Source organism: Phoxinus phoxinus (assembly GCF_949152265.1).
Source record: "Phoxinus phoxinus genome assembly, chromosome: 5".
Classification (NCBI taxonomy): domain Eukaryota; kingdom Metazoa; phylum Chordata; class Actinopteri; order Cypriniformes; family Leuciscidae; genus Phoxinus; species Phoxinus phoxinus.
Window position 1 is genome coordinate 6694994 of NC_136880.1, and position 21688 is coordinate 6716681.

Here is a 21688-nt window from a genome sequence, read left to right on the forward strand (position 1 = left end):
GATTCTAAATAGAACCATTTCTTTTAAGAGTGTATATAAAATAAACATATTATTATTATTATTTATTATAAGCTTTGTGAAAGAAAGAGCTAATAAGTGATATTATGACACCTACCTAATGTTAACACATATCATGCTAAAGTCTAGTGTCTTTTTTTTTACTGTATATTATGAAGTTTATTTATGGAAGCTTGTTTCCGCCGTGGAATAAAACAATTTAAAAGATAATTAATTGCATTTTTATTTTTCATTTATTTAAAGGGATCATGCCATAGACTTTTACTATGGACTGCGAGAGTTAAACTTGCAATTGGCAAGAAAATTATATTTTTTTTATGCTTCACAAATGCTGTCAATAGACTTGTTTTGAACCAGGAACATTCCTTTAAATGTTTAGGCACTTAAATCCTCTTTTTTTTTAAACTGTTTCCAGTACATGCACTGATGAATCAGACACTATCTGTGTGTGCTGGATGGACGGTCCGTCAGGGGTATGGTGGTCCTCTGCCGAGGGCACAGGATCTTGACGAAGGCCCTACGGAAGCTGCTGTGGCACAGCGGGTAAAGGAACGGGTTGATCGCTGAGTTTAGCCACAGCAGCCAGAACGTCACCTCGTACCATTGATGCGACACACAGTCTCCTCTGCACGCCGCTCGCACGATCATCAGCAGAGTGTACGGCGCCCAGCACACTGCGAAAACACACACAATGATCGCCAAAGATTTCGCAATCTTCTTGTCCTGCCTCAGACGCGAGCGCTGAACGCACCGCATTGACAGACCGTCGCTCTCTGAGCGCTTCTTCTCGCTGTCTTCAGTCTTTTTGAGTGTCAGTGAGTTCCAGTAGATCCGCATGCTCACGCCTGTCCTCTTCCCGTACAGAGCTGAGGCATCCTGGCGCTTTGGAGAATGGGATTCTCTTTTACTGCCGAGTCTCCTCCGACGGATGCTGAGGTAGATGCTGATGTTGAAGAAAGCCACGGATAAAAAAGGCAAGAAGAACTCAACCACTGAAGCAGAAAGCAGAAAGTACCAGGTGTAGTAGAACTCGGCGAAGCACTCGTTGTCCGGCACGCGACTCCTGCCGGTCAGCGGCTCCCAGAATAAGATGGCCGGTCCGTACAGGAGGAAGGCCAGAATCCAAACCGCTGCTATCTTCACCACAGCAAAGTGGGTCATTCCTTGCTTGGCACGATAAGATACCTGAAATCAGGGAAATAATATTGAATACATTTAAACCACTGTTTTTTATCAGTTTTGTTTTGTCCATCATTTATACAAGTATTTCATGCAAAAAAAAAATGTATATAAACTTGAGGCTTCGGTCTTCCTTGAAAATGAAAAAATGGCTTTGTGTTCTTTTTTTAAATACACCTTGCCTAAATATATAGTGATTTTTTTTTAGTCACAAGTATCAATAATTTGAATATATAACCAGACATTTCTTTAAAATAAATACTTTCTTGAGGGGAAAACAAAGGAATTAATTGACATGCTTTTACAGTAAGTTGAAGCCCAAGGACATCCAACTTGTAACGTGTTTAAGAAGAGTGGCTACTAGAGGAGGCAATGTGTTAATGGTAACACTGTTTTGAAATAAACATTTGCAACCAACTAAGAGAGCTAGCATGTTTAGCACTGGTGAAATAAATACTATTGGCTTTCTACCACGGCAGATAGCATGGCTAAGTAACTAGCTAACATCAGCTAGTTTCCCACTTCACAAAGCTCGGAAGAGCCGACTGTGTTTCTGTGATTTAGTACAATAATTAAATATAGCTGATATCACTTCTACTTTTGTTTAAGTCTTCCACCATTGTGTACAAAAAAATCAGACAGTTTGTGTGTTGTAGAGAGAGAGAGAGAGAGAAAGAGAGAGAGAGAGAGAGAATTTGAATTTTAACAAGACATTTATTACAAAAACCAACTATTCACCATACACTTACACCACAGTATAAATTAGTTTTTCAAGTTTTACACCACAGTCGTTAAATAAATAATAATAAAAAATAAATAAATAAAAAACTCACAAAATATGCATAAACAACAATTCACCCTCAAAAACAGAGCACAGAGCCTCATTACAGCACCATATACATTCAAATGACAAGATCATCAATAGACTTATAATAATAAAAATCAACCATAACTCTTGATTTCACCAGGTTAGAAAACAAGGCTACTAAATTCTGATTTACATTTTGTTCTATTTTCTTTTTCCTACTTAAATAGATGGCCAGTTTTGCTTGGCCTAGAACAAAATTTAGAAGTTGACAAACAAATCTTTTTTTTCTCACATATTTGCACCCCAAAATAAACGTCTCCAGAGAAAAGGTCTCATTACCACTCCTAAAAACATCACCTACAACTTCAAATAAAGGTTGTAACCTACAACAATTCATGAAGGCATGAAAAATGGTTTCTCTGTTAGAACAAAACGGGCATGCAGAATCAACCTCGGGGTTTAAAACTGAAACAAAAGCGTTAACCGCGACAGCACCATGAATGATTTTCCATTGCAAATCACCTGTTCTCTTGGTCAACGGTGGTTTATAAAAAGATCGCCACTCAGGTTTTTTGCTTTCATCCAGTTTAAAAACATCACGCCAGGGGGTATCAACTCTTACATTTAACACTTTTTTACTAAACACTAAAACACAAGACCTGTACAAAGATTTGCCAGTACTTAAAAAAAAGTCTTTACACAGAGATGCAGCAGTTTTAAAAAAAGGGGAAGTAATCCCTTCAACATTTATAGACAAAAACAAACAAGGAAAAGAGTCTTCAGGATTCAAAACACAAGAACCTTCACAATATTCTGTTAACAAATCAATTTCAGTTGTCTTAAGGGCATCTTTCCATCTCATGAGCAACTGGGTAACCAGACGAATAGACCTGATTCCCAAGTGTTGAGCTAGGGCTGCTCCGTCCTTAAAATCCGGCCCTACAATGTTCAGTAGCTGCCTCAGTGTAATAACATTGTGTCCAATCAGCACCCTATTAAGTCCAGGAAAAAAGGAACTGTCCATTGAATCCAACCGAGAGCCATGGATTAAAGGCTCCTCCAGTAACCAGAAAAGAGAAGGTGAGTTTTCTGGTCGTTGAACAACAAAGAGACTCCAAACTTTAAAAGTATTCTTATAAAAAATTGGCAGTGTGGAGGTGTCCAGTTTAAGGGGATCCAACAAGAAAAGTGTTTTGTCCAGCCCCAATCCTACAAACCTACGTAAAATGAGGCATGAAACAGCACGCCAGTTACAGTTTGATGGTCCATCCAGCAGCCTTTTCACAAACTGCAGACGAAAGGTTGCAATTCTGCTTTGCAGATGTATTAGTCCTTGACCACCCTCCTCCTTAGGCAAAAACAATACATTTTGGGAAACCCAATGCAATCTATCCCAAAAAAAATTAACCATGACAGCCTGAATTTTTAAAAGCAGTTGCAAAGGAGGATCTACACAGGCAAACTTATGCCATAAGGATGACGCCACCAAATTATTAACAATTAAAATGCGTCCTCTATATGACAATTTTGGAGACAAAAACTTCCATTTTTCTAGACGTCCTATGACTTTTTCAATTAAACCTTCCCAGTTTTTCTGTATTATTGTCTCATCTCCCAAAAACACCCCCAAATATTTAAAACCTTCTTTTCCCCAATGTAAACCAGCAGGGAGCCCTGGTTTTCCGCTTTTCCAGCTTCCTATCAGCAATGCTTCGCTTTTATTCCAATTTATCTTAGCAGAAGACAAAACTTTAAAATTTTCAAGCAATTCAGATAAAACCTGTACATCACTTTGCTTGCTAATCATGACTACAATGTCATCAGCATACGCTGATAATAAAAAATTACCATTGCAATTTGGCAAAGATATACCTTGAAGTTTAATTCGTAATTGCTGCAATAAAGGCTCTATGGCCAGAGAATAGAGCATACCAGAAAGGGAGCACCCCTGTCTAATACCTCTACAAGCTTCAAAAGGCGCACACAAACCACCGTTAACCTTGAGAATGCTCTGAACGTCACTATAGAGAACTTTCACCTGATCTATAAATTTTTGGCAAAAACCAAAGGCTTCCAAAACTCTCCATAAATAACTGTGCTCAACGCGATCAAACGCTTTCTCTTGATCTAATGATATGAAGCCACAATCCAAATTTAACCTCTTAGAGACATCAAGAAGATCTCTAATCAGAGAAACATTATCAAAGATTGACCTCCCGGGGACACAGTATGTCTGGTCAGGATGAACTACCTGGTCCATAACCTCTGCCAATCGATTAGCTAAAACCTTAGAGAGCAACTTGTAGTCACTACACAGGAGGGAGACCGGCCGCCAGCACTTGATGTCCGTCAGATCACCCTTCTTGGGTAGGAGAGTCAGGACTGCTCTACGGCAACTCAACGGCAGTAGCCCTCCGGCTAAACTGTCATTCAGTACCTCTAGCAAATCCTCTCCAATCTCTGACCAAAACGACTTATAAAAGTCAACAGGCAGACCATCAATCCCTGGTGCTTTTCCAAGGGCCATGCCTTGGACGGCTTTAAACAGTTCCCCCATGGTCACGGCACCTGAAATCTTTACGTTGACTTCCTCTGCCACTTGAGGAAGATTATCAAAAAAAGCACTGTCATCCCTATAATCTGGACCAAGTTCATTCTTATATAGAGACTCATAAAAAGTGACTGCTCTCTTACGAATGTCTTTGGGGTCAGTCAATACGGATCCAGATTCAGAACGTAAAGCATGAATGACTCTGTTCTGTCCATTTTTCCTTTCTAAACTAAAAAAATACCTCGACGGTGCATCCATCTCATTTATACTTAGAAAACGTGACCTGACCAGCGCACCCTGCGTTTTAACCCCTAAAAGGTCAGATAACTGAGTCTTCTTATTTTTTATGAGAGACTCCACATCACTTTGATTCCCAGGCAAGTTAGCCAAATCTTGCAGTTTCAGAATCTCAGTCTCTAAGGTGTTCAATCTCAGGGTTACTTCTCTAGTGACATTCTGCGAGTGTTGTTGGCATAGCTGTTTTATCTGAACTTTCCCAAAATCCCACCATTGCTGCAGTGTTCTAAAGGAACTCTTTGTTGCTTTAAAAATATCCCAAAAATATTTAAAACTTTCTTTAAAAGACTTATCATCCAATAGAGTGGTATTTAAATGCCAATAAGCACTCTTTGGCTTGATAGAATTTAAAAAGATACAGCACTGCACCATACTATGATCTGAAAGACATGATGGAGTAATAGAACACTTCTCAACAATACTACCATGATGTTTGAAAACATAAAACTTATCAAGCCTTGCCAATGAAATCATGTTATCACGAACATGAGACCACGTGTATTGTTTTTGTTCTCCATTAAGCTGCCTCCAAATATCAATTAATTCATGTGTTTTTTTTAGCTGAACAAGACGTTGACGTGAAGGTAAATGAGGCTCCATGTGATTTCTATCTAAGTTGGACTCTGTGCAATTAAAATCGCCACCCAAAATTAAATACTCATCAACAGCAACATCTTGTAAGACAGAGGATAAAGTATTTAAAAACAGCATTCTTTCAACAGCTGAAGTTGGTATATACACACAAATAAAAACAAAAACAACATTTTCAAAAGAGGCTCTTACTTTCAAAAGTCTACCTTTGATAACCTCTTCAACCTGATAAGAGTGTGGGCTGAAACTCTTAGTAAAGAGAACAGCAACTCCGCCACTAATTGAGGTATTATGACTTAAAACAGCAATCCCATTCCATTCTACTGCCCAGTCTGCAGCATTATTAGCATCAGTATGTGTCTCTTGTAAAAACATGATATCAATTTTTTTCTGATTAATTACTTCAAATAATGCAGCTCTTTTGTGCATATCTCTAGCACCATTCAGATTTAGAGTAGCAACATTAGCGTGACACATACTTGAGGAAAAGAAAAAAAAGAAAAACAAAACTGTCCACAAAAAAAAACTACCAAAGGTCATGGAATTAGGCTTTCTCACTGTCATCATTATTAAGCTCAGAGTTGAGTTTCCTCACTATTTTTTTTAGCCTATAGACCTCTTTATTTGTAAAGGAGCCCTCCATCATAAAACCCTTAGAATTCTCTATAAACTGTTTTAAGTCAGGAAAATATTCATTAACGCGCACACCCCTCTTATTTTTAGTAGCTCTAAGGAACAGTTTAATATCATCTACTTCGTACTGACATCTAGAAAAATCACACTGAGAAAGACAAACACTTGAATCAGATGATTCGCTGTCACTTGCGTCAGTCATCTCCGATTTCTTTGCGTGCCTATCAATCCGAGTTTTACCAGCCTTCTTCCTCTTTAACGGGACTTTAAAGTCTACCTGCCCTGTTTCCATTGGACTGTCATCACCTATATTCCCCACAGTAGATTGCAGATTTTCATTGAGAGCATCATTTAAATGCCTCTCCGTCTCAATAACTCCCGCCTGAACGTTTAGCACTTCCACACCAGAAACTGTGTTTTCAAGCGCTAATTCTGCGGCTTCAGTTTCCGCGATCACAGGTAAATCCCCATCATTTTTGTCCTCTGAGGCTCGTACACCTGACACACCCGGAGTCTCACCGGACGGCCCCGCTTCAGCTTCAACGTTATCGACTACATCATTTCTGACGACAACAGCTACGTCACGGTTGTTCAAATTTTTTGCGGGACAAGCACGGATTAAATGACCAGATTGCCCACAACTAAAACACTTCATCTTGTCAGTTGTCACGTAAATAATATAATCGTACTCATCAGCCCGAAAGTGCAAAGACACATCCAAATCAGCATCGTCATTCATAATCATATAGACGAAACGCCGAAACGAAACAACGTGTTTTAGTAAAGGCGATTCACTACCAATGGGGATCTTTTTAATGGGCGAGACCAGTTTGCCATAACGAGACAAAGCTTTAGCTAATATCTCATCACTTAAAAACGGTGGTACATTGGATAGCGTGACTTTCTTTAATGGAGTAGAAAGCGGAAGTACAGGGTTAAACACATCATCAACAACTATCCCTTTCTCAACTAGTTCATTAGCCTTTTCAATAGTACTGAGAAATACCACAGTGGCATTATTCATCCGTGAGGCAGACAATATGCTTTCATGCCCAACCACCTCTCCTACTGCCAGGCAACATTTTTCCACACTAAATGCGGCCGCAACTTTCACCCCATGACGCCGAGTCAATAAACCCAAACATCGTGAGCGTGGGGCCGTCATGCTCCCGGTGAAACAGGTGGCACGCGGCCCAAAACAACTACAATATAAACCAAAAACACACAAAAACAACGAACAAAGAAAAAAGCCAGAAAGAAAGAAAGAAAAGATCCACTCACAGAATCCAGCCGCACTCACGCAATCCACACGCTCACCCCCAACAATCACACCGGAAGTGAGAGAGAGAGAGAGAGAGAGAGAGAGAGAGAGAGAGAGAGAGAGAGAGAGAGAGAGAGAGAGAGAGAGAGAGAGAGAGAGAGAGAGAGAGTCTGACACTCTCTATCTGTCATTGTGTGTATATGTGCATCAACACTGAAATAACAATAATCAATTTTATAGCATTATTTGATTTTATTCTTAGCAGTAGTGGTATATGTTTTTACATGAAATCAATAACATAAAATATAAAACCTGTCTGGGAATTGTTTGAAGAATGAAATCCCTAAGTTGAGAACAACAGAACACAGGAGTCAGGGCTCAGGTGCAGAAACAACTGGCAGAAGCGGTGTGGTTTTCTGCAACTATCGATGTTTGGACCAGCAATGGTGGTAGTGGAGAACCAAACATCAGCTTTACAGTGCATTTCCTCTCTCCAGATTGGGAATTGAAGCCCTTCTGCCTCTAAGCTGTTTTCCCCCCAGAGGACCACATAGCGGACAACATCTAAGATTTATCTGCAAACATGCTGACTGAAGAATCATGAAAAAGTCATTGTCTAGCATCACAACAGACCATTCAACCAACCGACCATGTTACTCTGTGTTTGTCTTAGATGTTTTGGCCATTACCAGGGCCTGAAATTAACACCCGCCCACGAGCCAAATGCGGGTGAATTTTGCAATTGGCGGGTAACACTGTCAATCTACTGTACCTGCCACATTGGCAGGTAGCCAATGAGAATTCGGTGATTTTTTTATTTTATTTATTTATTTATTTTAACTGTTCATGTTGTTCTTTTACATTTCAACAAGGTCCGCCATTTCGTTGGATTTTAGCTAAAAACCGAACAACCAACAAAAAGATGAGGATGAGTCAAAGAAATGTAAAAGAAGACGTTTTAATACAAAGTGGACAATTGGCGACAACGGCAAGGTAAGGAGTGGCTGATTTATGACAGCAGTACAGAACACTGCAGTGACTCATGTGTATGGCTCAGAGAAAGCGAAGTCAAATCCTTTTGTAATCGGGACTAAAAACTAAGGCAATTAAGGACCACGAGTCATCAAAAGCCAGAAGCAGTTTCATTTTGATAAGTTGTAAACTATCAAAGTCTGCGCTTCCAGAAGAGATCGCTGCGGTCAAGGCACTGACGTCCATGAAAGCAGCGCATTTTGAGAGGATGCACCGTTTGTTTCGGATCGTTCATGGTAAATGGACTGCATTTATATAGCGCTTTAACAAACCCATGGCCACCAAATCGCTTTACACATTGCCTCACATTCACCCATTCATACACCGACGACGGTGTCAGCCATGCAAGGCACCATCCAGCTCGGTTTGTAGACAACCTACATGAACCACTGAGCCACTGCCACCCCATGCGATCAGAAAGAAGATGAGGCCCTTCTCTGACTACGTTTGGATGTGCGAGCCGAGTAAGTATTACAGTTTTTCTCGATTGCTAAAACACAATATCTGAAACCTTGCTCCATTTTATGAAAACATTAAACACAAAACCTCATCTTCAAGCACTATTTACAAGACCTCTGACTCCTCTTGCAAAATGAAACTTTCGCCTCAAAACAGTTTTACCTGCGTTCAAAATCAAACACTGCTCTCAAATCATAAACAAAGTGATCAAAATGGTATACACTATCAAACAGTCAGTAAACAATACACCAAAAAATAGAAAACACATTGTTCATAACATATGGGAAAATGTAAAAATAGTACATTTTGAATCTCAAAACAAATTTTATATTTTTCCGTCATTGTCTTTTGATGAACAAAAACATGTTCTATCATAGTAGCTCAAAATTGATTTATTGAAATTACTACTTTGCTCTTTGAAATTTTTATTTTGTTCTTCCTCCTTGTACCCCTATTTTTACAGTACTGCATCTCACAAACTTGCCCTTTGTCTCCGTGATACTGTAATTCTTGTTCTTTGTTGATATGAACCTGCAACCAGTCAAAATCTATGGAGCAGTCAGTACTGTTAACAAATGGAAAGCACAATGTTTAGGGCCATATCATTCGTTTATTGTACAGTATACAGCCAATGCACTGTACTACAGTATAAAATATCAAACAAAAATGAAAGGAGTAAACATGTGATCAATGTGCTTCTTCTTGTTTTTGGGCAGGGTCAGGCCAGAGCACTTCATCTACATCACAAGCAATATTGTCCCTCCTGAGGCAACGGGGGAAGAAGCCTCTTGTGTGCCGTATCCAGCACTGACATGATTCCTCACTTAAATCACCACAGGCTAAATCCATGGCTTGCAGCAGATTTACTCTGGTGTAGGGTTGTCCATCATATACCTTCCATCTCCAAGAGGATAAAAACTCCTCAATCGGATTCAGGAAAGGTGAATATGGAGGGAGGTACAAGTTCATAAACTGCCCATTGATGTTAAACCATTCCCTTACCCGAGCAGCTCGGTGGAAACTGACATTGTCCCACACTATCACATAGGTGGGAATGGGATTCTCATTTAGCTCTTGACCCTGCTGCTCTTGACCCTGCTGCTCAAATAAAATATCCCTTAGATTGGCAATAAATCTTAGAAGGTGCTGGGTGTTATATGGCCCGAGTGTAACATTGTGATGTAGAACACAATGGTTGCTGATAGCAGCACAGATTGGGACATTGCCACCTCGTTGACCAGCGACTTCAACAATGGCCCGCTGTCCAATCATGTTTCGGCCTCTCCTTCTCCTTTTTGTTAGATTGAAGCCAGCTTCATCGACAATGATAAACTCATGGGGTCTGTCCAAGGATTCACAGTCAAATATTGTCTGTGTAGAAATACAATATACTGTATTTAGAACTGACAGTGCTATACTGTAGAGTACAATTAGGCCTACTGTATGCACTTCTAATTCACATAGTATGTGTTACAGACAATCTGGATTACAGTGAATGTTTCTGAATGTCCACTTACTTGCACATACTGAGCTCGCAGTACTTTCACCCTTGGTGAGTTGCGCTCAAAAGGTCCTCTGTATACTTGTTTCATTCGCATCCTGTTACGATGGAGGACACGGTCAATTGTGGAAATGCTCACACTGTCGATTCCCTGGAAGTGTGTGTTGTCTTGTATCACTCAGTAGGCCTAATTGGTGGTGGTTGAGGAGATTCCCCCCTTCTATGTAAAGCGCTTTGAGTGTCCAGAAAGGCACTATATAAATGTAATGAATTATTATTATTATTATTATTATTATTATCACTCGTTTTTGGATTTCTCTGAGTCGTATTACATTATCTTGAAGGACCGTGCCCACTATAACGGCCTCTTGCTCCGGAGTGAATATGTCACGGTTGGTAGATCCACTGTCTCATTCTAGTCTCGTGTGTTTGTGTGTGTGTGTGTGTCTCTCGTTACGCTCATTGTTTCGGGTGGGCGTGACCGATTTAATGCCTTCTCTCCCGTCTCATGTTGTCAGATCGTTGTTTGAGTATCTCGTCATCGTGCCTGTTCCTGTGTGTTTCCTGTGTACTGGACTCTGGATTACTTCACTTCTGATCTCACCGTGGATTCACCATCACCTTCACTCAGCACCGTGGATTGCCTGTCTCAGTCCCTGTGTCACGCTGTCCTGCTGGCTGTGTTCCTGATCATCTGCTCCCCCTGGAGAGGTTACCGCCTTCAGCGCTGGAACTATTATTGCATCGATCTGTCCTTACCCTTGAGTATTTATCTAATAAATATATCTTTGCACTTGCATTTGCTTCCGTCCAGTTTATCAATACAGAATATAGCTGTCCTTCCACCTGCATGTGGCAGCCTTGCAATTCTACCAAAAGTAGATGTGCAGTTAGAAAAAATATTCATGCAGTACTATATACAGTGATGAACTTTACAAATGTCTATTGAAACAGCTGCATATAGTTTAGTACAGTAAATTAGCAATTACAAAAATACAGTAGTATTCTGAACCTGTTCTCTTCTCTGAATGTCCGAAAATTGGCTCAAATTGGGTTGCACTCGATGTCCTGCTTCCCTCATTGTCAGTCCATGGACAAGAACATGGTCTATGACTGTTGCTCGAATTTCATCAGATATTTGTCTTCCTCTTCATCCTCCTCCTCCTCTTTCTTGCCCTCTTTGTCCTCCTCCTCCTCTTTCTTGCCCTCTTCTTCCTCTTCCTCTTTCTTGCACTGCCCTCCTCCTCTTTCTCCTCCTCCTCGTCGCCCACCTTGCATATGCACTCGTCCTCTCACATTGTTTCTTCTATCCATTCTCAGACTTTATCCTTCCCTCCAACAACCTGTTTGCTCTCTGAACTGGCTGAACACTTCCCGTAAATCCTGATGTACTTGGTACATCATAAGAAGGATGGCGTCTACGCTAATATTAGTCTCTCTGTCTATTCCGAGGTTTACCGCTGTCCACCGGAACCAGGCCGTATCCAGATCTGATGAAGGACCAGCGCCAGGACACGACGACGCCTCTGACCTGAAGTGTCAACCAGTCTCTCCTCCTCTCCACTCCGACTTCAACCAACCGGAACTGGACAAATACTCTGATTCACTCTGAACTTCTGACCTGTAATGCTCCTGAATCATAGTCATAGTCATACACTGTTCGCTCGTTGGCCAGAGGAGAACTGGCCCCCGACTGAGCCTGGGTTCTCCCAAGGTTTTTTTCTCCCTTCTGTCACCTGATGGAGTTTTGGTTCCTTGCCGCTGTTGCCTTGCCTTCTGGCTTGCTTAGTTGGGGACATTTAATATTCAACAATATTATAGATCTGCCTTAAAGGTGGAGGATGATGAAATTGTTTTATGTATTATTTTCATGTTATCACTGTGAAGCTGCTTTGATACAATCTGTATTGTAAAAAGCGCTATATAAATAAAGGTGACTTGACTTATATATTGGTTGTGTCACATCATTTGAAACAGGTTAAATCAACTTTGAGTTGTTGTGTTCAATCAATGATATGTGTTCTCTATTTGGATTTGATTGTTGTCACTTGTGTTTACCAGTATGGATGACATGTGCACTAGATTTAAGAATTTGTTTTGAGAGTGAGAATGTGTTTAGAGTATTGATGAAAAGTCTAAGTGAGATCTGCGAATTGTGGTTTATCTTGTGCAATGGTTTCAGGTATTGACAAGAGACTGCACAATTAGCTAAATGAGTTCAGGCAAATGATAACTTTGTTCAGCCAATGGGTTTTAGTGTTTTAGCAATTGAGAAAAACTGTAAGCAGTTAATGACTTGACAGCACTTACATGTGTATTCTTACAAGTTAAATAACAATGTTTGTGTAATTCCTGTTTTTCACCTTTATGAGGCAAAAAAAAAACTGTCGGGTAAAAAGTCACAGTGGCTGGTGGTCAAAAAAGTTAACTTCAGGTCCTGGCCATAACTAAAATCTAGTTATAGCCAAAGTGCTCAAAATTCAAAGCGTCGACTCAGCTGTAAGAGTATGCAGGCATGATATACAGGGAATCTCTCGCAGCTGGAAAAGAAAGAGAGAATTTAAGAAAAATCAGGCAATCCAGAACATTCCTGAAAAATCACTCATTCATCATGTAGTGACAAGATGGGGGTCCACTTTCAAAATGATTGAGAGATTTCTGGAACAGCAGTGCAGTGCTCGCAGCAGACAGAAGCTCATGGCATCTAATGCCAAAAGACAGTGATGTGCACATTTTGGAGACGGTCTGTGAACTTCTGGGGCCTCTAAATGACAGATCTACTGGGTTCTGAAAATCACACCACCCTGTTATCTTTGAAGCCTGTTATGGAGCACCTCACTGCCATACTGAATGAAAAGGAGGAAGATGATGCAACTTACAAAACAAATAACAAAAGTAAGGATGGATGATCTGCAACACCGTTACTCCTCTGAGAAAGTCAATAAGGTGGTTGACATTGCTTGCTTCATTGATCGCCGTTTCAATGGCAACTTTTCTCAAAACCAGGATGACACCCATTATCTATGCTAATGTTATTCCTTATGTTTATTCTGAGATTTACTGTAGTCAGCCGGATCTGGGCACTGATCCTCAACAAACCCGTCTCCATAACGGCATGATGACTCCAATCTTCAACCAGATGGAACTGGATAAATGTTTGAATCATAATCATACACTGTTCATTCGTTGGCCAGAGGAGAACAGAGCGACTGAACCTGAGCTCACTGTTTTCTCCAGAGCAGCTACATATATTAATATATATACTGTATAGAACTAAATAAATAACTTTTTTACAACAAAAATGAAGCATCACTGAACTTACTAAAGCTGGACCATGACGCTATTTTCTTCAAGATCTGCTGTACAGCAGAAACAAACTGTGTTGCATTATTTTCCTGTTATCACTGTAAAGCTGCTTTGAAACAATCTGTATTGTAAAAAGTGCTATATAAATAAAGGTGACTTGACTTCAGGTTCACTGTAGAGGAAACTGTGAACCTGGAGGAAATGACATCATTTCCGCCTCAAGAATTACCTGCTGATCAAGAGCAAGGAAGCAGCATTGTCCCTTCTTCTGATACAAAGAAGACAAATATCTGCCTCGCTTGCTGAAAAAAAAAATCAGCAAAACAACAAAGGGTCAAAGAAGGAGAATTTGGTGGCCTCTGTCCATCATGGCCTCCTAATCATCCCCATATACCAGGGATAGCCAACACTGTCCTGCAGAGTTTAGCTCCAACCCTAATTAAACACACCTGAACAAGGCAATCAATGTTTTCAGGATTACTAGACAGATACAGGCAGGTGAGTTGTTATCAGGGCTGAAGCTAAACTCTGCAGGACAGTAGCCCTCCAGGACTGTAGTTGCCTATCCCTGCCATATACTGATTGACTTCATCTCCGTCTCTTCTCCACCAGTAAGCTGGTGTGTGGTGGGCGTTCTGGCGTAATATGGCTGCCGTCGGATCATTCTGGTGGATGCTGCACACTGGTGCTGATTGAGGAGATTCCCCCTTCTATGTAAAGCGCTTTGAGTTCAGAGAAAAGCAATATATAAATGTAATGAATTATTATTATTATTATTATCATCATTAATAAGAAAGAGTGACCATGGAGGTTACATTGTATTTGTCTCAGCCTCCTCATGCTCAAGTTCAAGAGTTACCTCTCCATGGCAAAGTAGCAAGATCATTTCTCTGGATCCCAGCAACCAGTGTGCCCTCAGAGAGGATGTTGAGATCTAGTGGACACATCCTCGTACCTCACCGCTCCAAACGTAATCCAGGAAACGTGAACATGCTCACATATTACGGCAACATAACTTGGATTGAAAGAGAAATGTGTAGAAAGTGAGCATGTCTCCAAAAACCTTATTGAGCTTCAGGCAGGGCCATCGCTAGTGGGGTGAAAGTTGGGTACCCCACTGAATCCAGTAGTATGTTACATATTCCCCTACTCTTATATGAATCATCATAGTGTATATTACAGCGTCAGCTTATATGCCTGAGAGTTTAATGAAAACCACAAAAACATGCAATTTAGTTAAATATGTTTTGCAAATCTCTCTCTCTCCCCTTCATAAAAATGGTTTAGTCCAATGGTTAATTATTCCAGCTCGATTAGTGAAAAACTACGGCAGAGGGACCCAATAAAACCGCAAGTCCCGCCCCAGCTAGTGGTTATGCTTCTTTTGTTTCTGTGAAAATCACTTTCAGAGTCTTGAGATTTTGATACCATGCTATGACTTTGCCATGCGATAACTTTATTACAAAGCCTAGTTGGTCTGTAGAGCAAGTCCAGTTTGTTGTTTCTGACAGCCTTAAATACAGTTTTCCATATAATTCAATCAAGGTAGAGTTAATGCATTTCTTATATACTGCTATTGTGTTGGATCCAAGCAACACAAGAGATCCCAGTTCATCACATGCTTGCTCATATGATGGTAGCACAAAGATTCTTCAGATTATCATATATGAGCATAGGATCATCGTATGGCAGACTATTATATGATTGAGCACAAGATCGTCACATGCTTCTCTCTATGGCTACTCATCATATGTGAGCACACACACACACAGTTGGCTATATCTAATGGCAGAGCGAAGAGTCGGATATTATAATAGTATCTAACGGCAGAGTAAAAATGGCTTATTTTATACTTAAATCATTTATAATTTGATTTCTACAAATCTTCCACACAGTTGAGGCTGCTCCGAGAACTGTTGAAGTTAAGTTAGAAGTAAAGTTACAGCGGAAGCGAGACTGACTGAAAATGTTCCTTAACAAGACAGGTTACTGCACTGCAGGGGTGTCAATGTGATGGGATGCCGAGCCCTGATCAGTGGGTAACTTAGTAATGACGGGCTCCAGTGCAGGCTATTATGACGGCCCCCTGGGCTGCACAGTTATGAAGCACACACTAACACACACACTGCGTTTTTGTCTGGAAGGGAACCCTATATAAGCGAATTTGTGATAATTAAGCTTATCAGTTTCTTATATTAAATTGAACAGTTTTCTCTCTCCAAAACACACGCTGCTAAGTTCTTGTTCGTACTTTGGTTTGGGGTAAACCAAATACCTTCACAGCGCTATACTGTTCATGAAAAACGACGTCGTCCACTCTGCTGAGAGTGCCGTTTAGATGAATATGTCAATATGTGCTGCAAGCTTTTCTCTCAGTTACAAAAACACACAACAAATATGAAAGCGGTTAAAAAACAGCAAGAAAGTGTCTGATCTGATCATATCGATCAGGCTTGTGCAAAATTCAGAATTGGCCTTGAATTTGCTCCGCCCCACAGGAAGTTGAATTTGAATGACAGGAAGTGTAATTAAATTTGTGGTAATTCAAAGAAATTCCACACAGTCACACAACAGAAAGAATGTGTTGAATCTCACATGCATTCAGTTACAGAGGTTACTTTGGAAATGTAATTGCTTACTGTTATAAGATACCCATTATAAATGTGGTTTGGATTACTTTATTTTGCATTACTTTATCAATGCAAAGCAATTTCCTTTTAATTTGATTAGTAACTAATTTAATTACACATTTTACCTCTGTAATACAACTAAATACAATTACATTAATTTAGTAATTTAATAATATTATTTCATTACACTTAACTAGTCACTCCTCAACCCTGCATACATTTTGTTCTAAAATATAGATAATGATCAAATTCATGAAATAAATTACCCCCTCAATGTTGTTTAATTAGTTTTGTTCCAATGTTATTTTCATTTCAAAGCAATAAAATAACACAAAGTGCATAATGCAATCATATCTGACATATACTGTAAAGCTTCATTGTTGAACACTTCACTTAAAATATGTATATGATTTTTTTTAGCATTTTTATTGAATTGCAATTCTGCTTCCTTTAATTCAAATTTGAATTGTAATTCTAGATCCTGTTTTTGACATCAATTTAAATTCATTCTCAATTCAATTCTGAATTGTGCACAAGCCTGATATCGATATATGAATATGTTTGCATCAGCTCTGCAATTCAGCACTCGAGTCAAGTCACGTCACATTTATTTATACTACTTCATACAATATACAGTACCATAGCTGCCTATTGCTTTAAAGCCACAAATATCATAACTATCTATAGGCCTACTGTAATTAAAACATGTATTCAAGAAATGTAATAAAAACAGAAAGACGTAGGCTATTGGCATTACTCAAAAGCCGCGGAAACATGGTAGTCGGTTCGATTATTACGCACTTCAATCAATTCCAGACACGCCGTTCTAGGCTTGCTTCTTATTAAATCCAGGCAATTGGATGATGAAATGTTGATTAAAATAAAGATACAATTTATACAAAAAAATTCACTTTAAAGAAAAGCTTTCTACAAAACAAATCTTAATAAAGTGTCATTCATGAAGTGAATGACATATTGCGCATCTTATGATGAAGCCTCATGCTGTTCACTTTTCATAAGTAACAGATGAAATAAAAAAATTATATTATAGGCTAATATTTAAACATTAATATGAAACTAAATAGGCTACGTTTTCTTTAACCCTCTTGTCGACGAACTTCATTTTTTCCTCATGACAGTGGAAACAACTTAAAATACTGCGTCATTTTTGGCCATACAGATGTGTGGACAAGTGCAAGACATCATTATAAACTATAAATGGTTATAAACTATAAAAACTTTTATTTGTGTACACTCATAATAACAACAAAACCTTGTGCTTTTATAAAATAAAGAAAATAAACAGGGTGCGTTTTCAGCTGTCTCTGTGAGAATATTTATGAAACTCAGTGAATACTTATGTTACACTGCTTCGCTCACATGCTCTGGTATATACGAAATGTTTGATAGTAAGTGATAGAGCATGAATGACGTGTGATTTCGAATCTCAAACCAGCGCATTTCATTTGAAATGTGAGTATCGCAAGTATCCTGCGGAGTCACTTCGTCGCCAGGGGCCCGCTTGTGATGTGGGCCTCCATGCCCATGTCTTATATTGTATATGATATGAGTGGAGGGCAGTGGGGGCCCACATCTATGTTTTTTCAGGGGCCCCAGAAATCCCTATCTATGGTTGCAGGTTTAGGCTCTTTTAAATGACTGCATTTATTTTTATTTAATTTAGGGCTGACTTCTAATAGTCGAGAATTCGACGATTCGATTCGGAGAGGTCTGATTCGACTATGAACCTCATGGTCGAATAGTAGGGAAGTGTTATCAGAGCCGCTGCTAGCCATTTTGGTGCCCTAAGCATAATTGCATAATTTATTTATGATGCCCCCTACCCCGAGAAACTTTGTCTTCATGAGGAACAAGCGCGCGGACTTGCTCTCTCTGCCGTGCACGCGCTACGCGGTTTGGAGCACAGTCTCTGTCTCGCGGGCGCGCTCGCTCTAGATTCCGGAGATTTTAACTAATTCGCGGGCATCAGTGAGCTGTTATCAATATGCGGGAGACTCCCAGAACTTCCTTTGGGATGTCTGTATTTCTATACTGAAATAATCGGCATTATAATTATTGATTTTTCATTAGGCTATTTTTTTGGTGCCCCCTCACCTCAGCTCTTGGTGGGCACAGCGCGTGATGCGCGTGGTGGGAGCGGCGGCGCTGAGTGTTATGTAATCAATGAGCAGCTGCACACTACATGCCTGTAACGTCCGGACCACATTTGTTAGCATTTACGGATTTATTGGCTCACAATGGCTTCTAAAAAAAAAAACGTCAAAAGTGTGGGAGTATTTCGAGAAGGTTAAAGATGACCCAAAGAAAGTTAAGTGCAAGCTGAAGGCTGCGCGCGAAGCGTCTCAGCAACGAAGACATCCTTTTCTTTTTCGCTGCATGTGCACTTTCTGCAGCCCATTCGATTATAACTTATATTAGGCCTATGTTTATTTTCGTTGTTGTGTAATTGTTTTTATTTATTCAGGCAGGCTTATTGTATTTTGAAAAATGTTTATGACATTTTGGATGAAAACAGCCCTAATTTTATTATTTAACCAGACATAAATGCTTATTACTGTTCAGTAATGAATGAATGAATGACTCAACACTGTAAAATTTCATTCGTTAGACTTACCTAAAAAAGCATGCAAACCGATTGCCTTAAAAAAAACAAATAAAGTGAAATATAAATAGTATGTTGTACTGACAAATGCTTTTGTTTAGTATAGTATTCTTACACAATAGTTCTAGTAACTAAAAAAGAAGTGTAGAGAGAACTTGATAATTTACTTGAAATAAAATATAATTGTTACCATTGTTGTGTTTTGCATGCTGAATGTTGAAGTCTATGTGACTCGATTGCAAGTTTGTCACAAATATAGAGGGATTATAGAAAACTTGATGAAAAGTTTCACAAGGTGTTTAGGACATAAGTGTTATCATCAAAATTATAAAAGATAATTCATTTACATGAAATATATGTATGTCACACACACTACTTCTCTTCCTTTAAAGGGCACCTATTATGCAAAATTCACTTTTACATGGTGTTTGAACATAAATGTGTGTTGGCAGTGTGTGTGCACAACCACCCTATAATGATAAAAATCCAACCAGTGTTTTTTTTTAAATCCCCATAAATCATAAGCACTGTCTCAGGACGAGCTGTTCTCAGAATCAATGCAATGTGACGTAGAACTGCACAAGCCCCGCCCACGACTGTTGATTGACACTGTAGTTTGAGTATAGACCCCGCCCAGAGTGAGCTGGACACAGTCCGCCATTGTTTCGACGCTGGAGCAGCTGTAGAGTGTCTCTGAAAGCGATTGAGGTGTTTTGTTTTTTGGATGTTATTATAAACATAGCAGTCTTCATTTACTCTCGTTGTTACTCGAGGATTGATCAGTACAACTGCTCTCGTGATCCAGCGTACAGTCTCCGGAGCGACAGGACTAAAGTTACTGATCACGGCAGAAATGAAAGTGAGAGCGAGCACTTTATGACAGCTCGAGCTCATCGAGTCGTTTTACAGATATACAGTTTACCAGTTTATAAAGCACCCATTTCTTTACTGTTAGTTGTAACGAGTGTTTTGTGTACTTCGCTGTGTAACGCTATGTTCCATGATAATGAAAGGGAGAGAGAGTTTATGGATACGACTTAATGCACACTTCTTATACTGTGTTTATTCTTACAGTGATTTTCTGCAGTAAAACTAACGCTTCATCTTCTGTGTGATGTACAATACACTTAATTGAACTCATCAGTATATTTTGGTCATCATTCAGACGGGGTCTACTACAGCAGGCTTGTATTAATAGTGGAGCAGATGACATATGGAAGTTATAAACGTAATTAAAATAAACATACCTGTTCTATCTCTATTCAGCATATATTCTCTAGCTCTGTGGGCATTATTGTCCGACTCGAACACCGTTACTGTGAGTTTCTGTTTTGATATCATCTTTCTGTGAGATGAGATTGTCGTGGCTCTGAGTGTGAGCTGGTTAGGCTCCGCCCCCTGTGCATTGAACCGCATCTCATTAACTTTTAAAGGAGATACACTAAAATGGTGCGTTTCGCTCAGCCCTCAAAAAATGACAATTTACAGCAAGATTCCTTTGATCCACATGTTCATGATCATGTCTGATAAGTGTTTCTTAAACCTGTCCTGGAGCCGCACACCACTGCACATTTTGGAAGTCTGCCTCATCAGACACCCAATTCAAGTCTTGCAATCTCTACTAATGAGCTGATTCAGATGTGTTAGATGAGGGAGACACACAAAATGTGCAGTGGTGGGGTCCACACGCACCCACTGACCTTTTCCAAATCCAGTCCCACTTAATTTCGAACTGAACACAGCACTTTTTCCAAATGCTGTACTGAAGTGATGCCTAGTGTGCAGACACCCTTGAGGGATGGGCGATACTGCTTTTCGATCCGATACCGATACTTTCAAGACAAGTATTGTCAATACCAAAAACAAAACCAATACTAAATTCATCTGATCTTTTAAATAATAATTTCTAAAGCTAAAATAATTAATTACACCCACTTAATATTCTATTTGTAAGTCATGGTTTTAAGATTCAATAAGCAGTAACTGCAAATTATTAGTTTATGTTTTCATGTACACTATAAGAAAAAATTAACCTTTAAGCCTCAGACTACAAGAGTTTTTAAATCTTATCCGATTGTCAAATTTTTAGTGAAAACGATTGTTGCATCACGCAATCAAATCTCAAACCATTTACCATTTACCATAAGATTATCGTGCCAGATATAGCACCTAATGTGATCTCACGTGGATGTAAACAAAATACTGTCGTGTACTGTGTCGTGGCAACTTGTTGTAGACATTATGTAAGGAGACATTATAAAGGCAGTTGTGTTGTTCCCACATTTCGGCTTGCCGTTCCTGATTTTATCCATTGTCTACCGGACTTGTACAGCTGCTTGTTGTGTGCGGTCGCCATTTCAAAAGTTCCTTCACTTCCGTCTCCTTGTAGACTTGTCTCTCATTGCCAATGGAAGTACTGAAGTAATCATTGTCGCAATCATCCCGATTTAAAATCCTAAATATCACACGTTTGATATTGTCGAGAAGGCCCTGATGTGTCCGTGAGCAGATTGGAGGTTTAAGATTTGAGCAGAAAAATGCCTCACATTACCACATAATCTGGCCTGATCATCAGGATCGGCCGATGCTCTGGACGCAATTTTTTTTCTCTCAATGCCGGGAGGGGTAAATCAGGCATACTATTGGCCTAAAACTCCTGCAGTCTGAGTCTGGCTTTAGCTTCTCACTGGGGCAGTAACCTTGTAACATGTGCATGTTAGTATTATGAGATACAAGTACACCTTTAATTAAAAATAGCCATGGTGTTACTACATTTACTACAGTAACCATTGTTTGACT

General features: G+C 39.6%; 1 protein-coding gene and 1 long non-coding RNA gene across 2 annotated transcripts in view; one reads left to right on the forward strand and one right to left on the reverse strand.

The window, feature by feature from the left end:
* Positions 1 to 358: 358 nt before the first annotated feature.
* LOC306998448 (histamine H3 receptor) overlaps positions 359 to 21688 on the reverse strand; it is a 35715-nt gene continuing 14385 nt past the window's right edge. Inside the window, exon 3 of the mRNA XM_079612538.1 lies at positions 359 to 1203. Coding sequence (XP_079468664.1) covers positions 457 to 1203 — 747 coding nt within the window. The 3' untranslated portion in view covers positions 359 to 456. The remainder of the gene's footprint in view (positions 1204 to 21688) is intronic.
* On the forward strand, positions 1062 to 11970 carry LOC306998458. The gene is made up of 4 exons (XR_013797567.1): positions 1062 to 1170; positions 8012 to 8125; positions 8211 to 9770; positions 10849 to 11970. It is a non-coding gene; the product is annotated as an uncharacterized lncRNA (long non-coding RNA).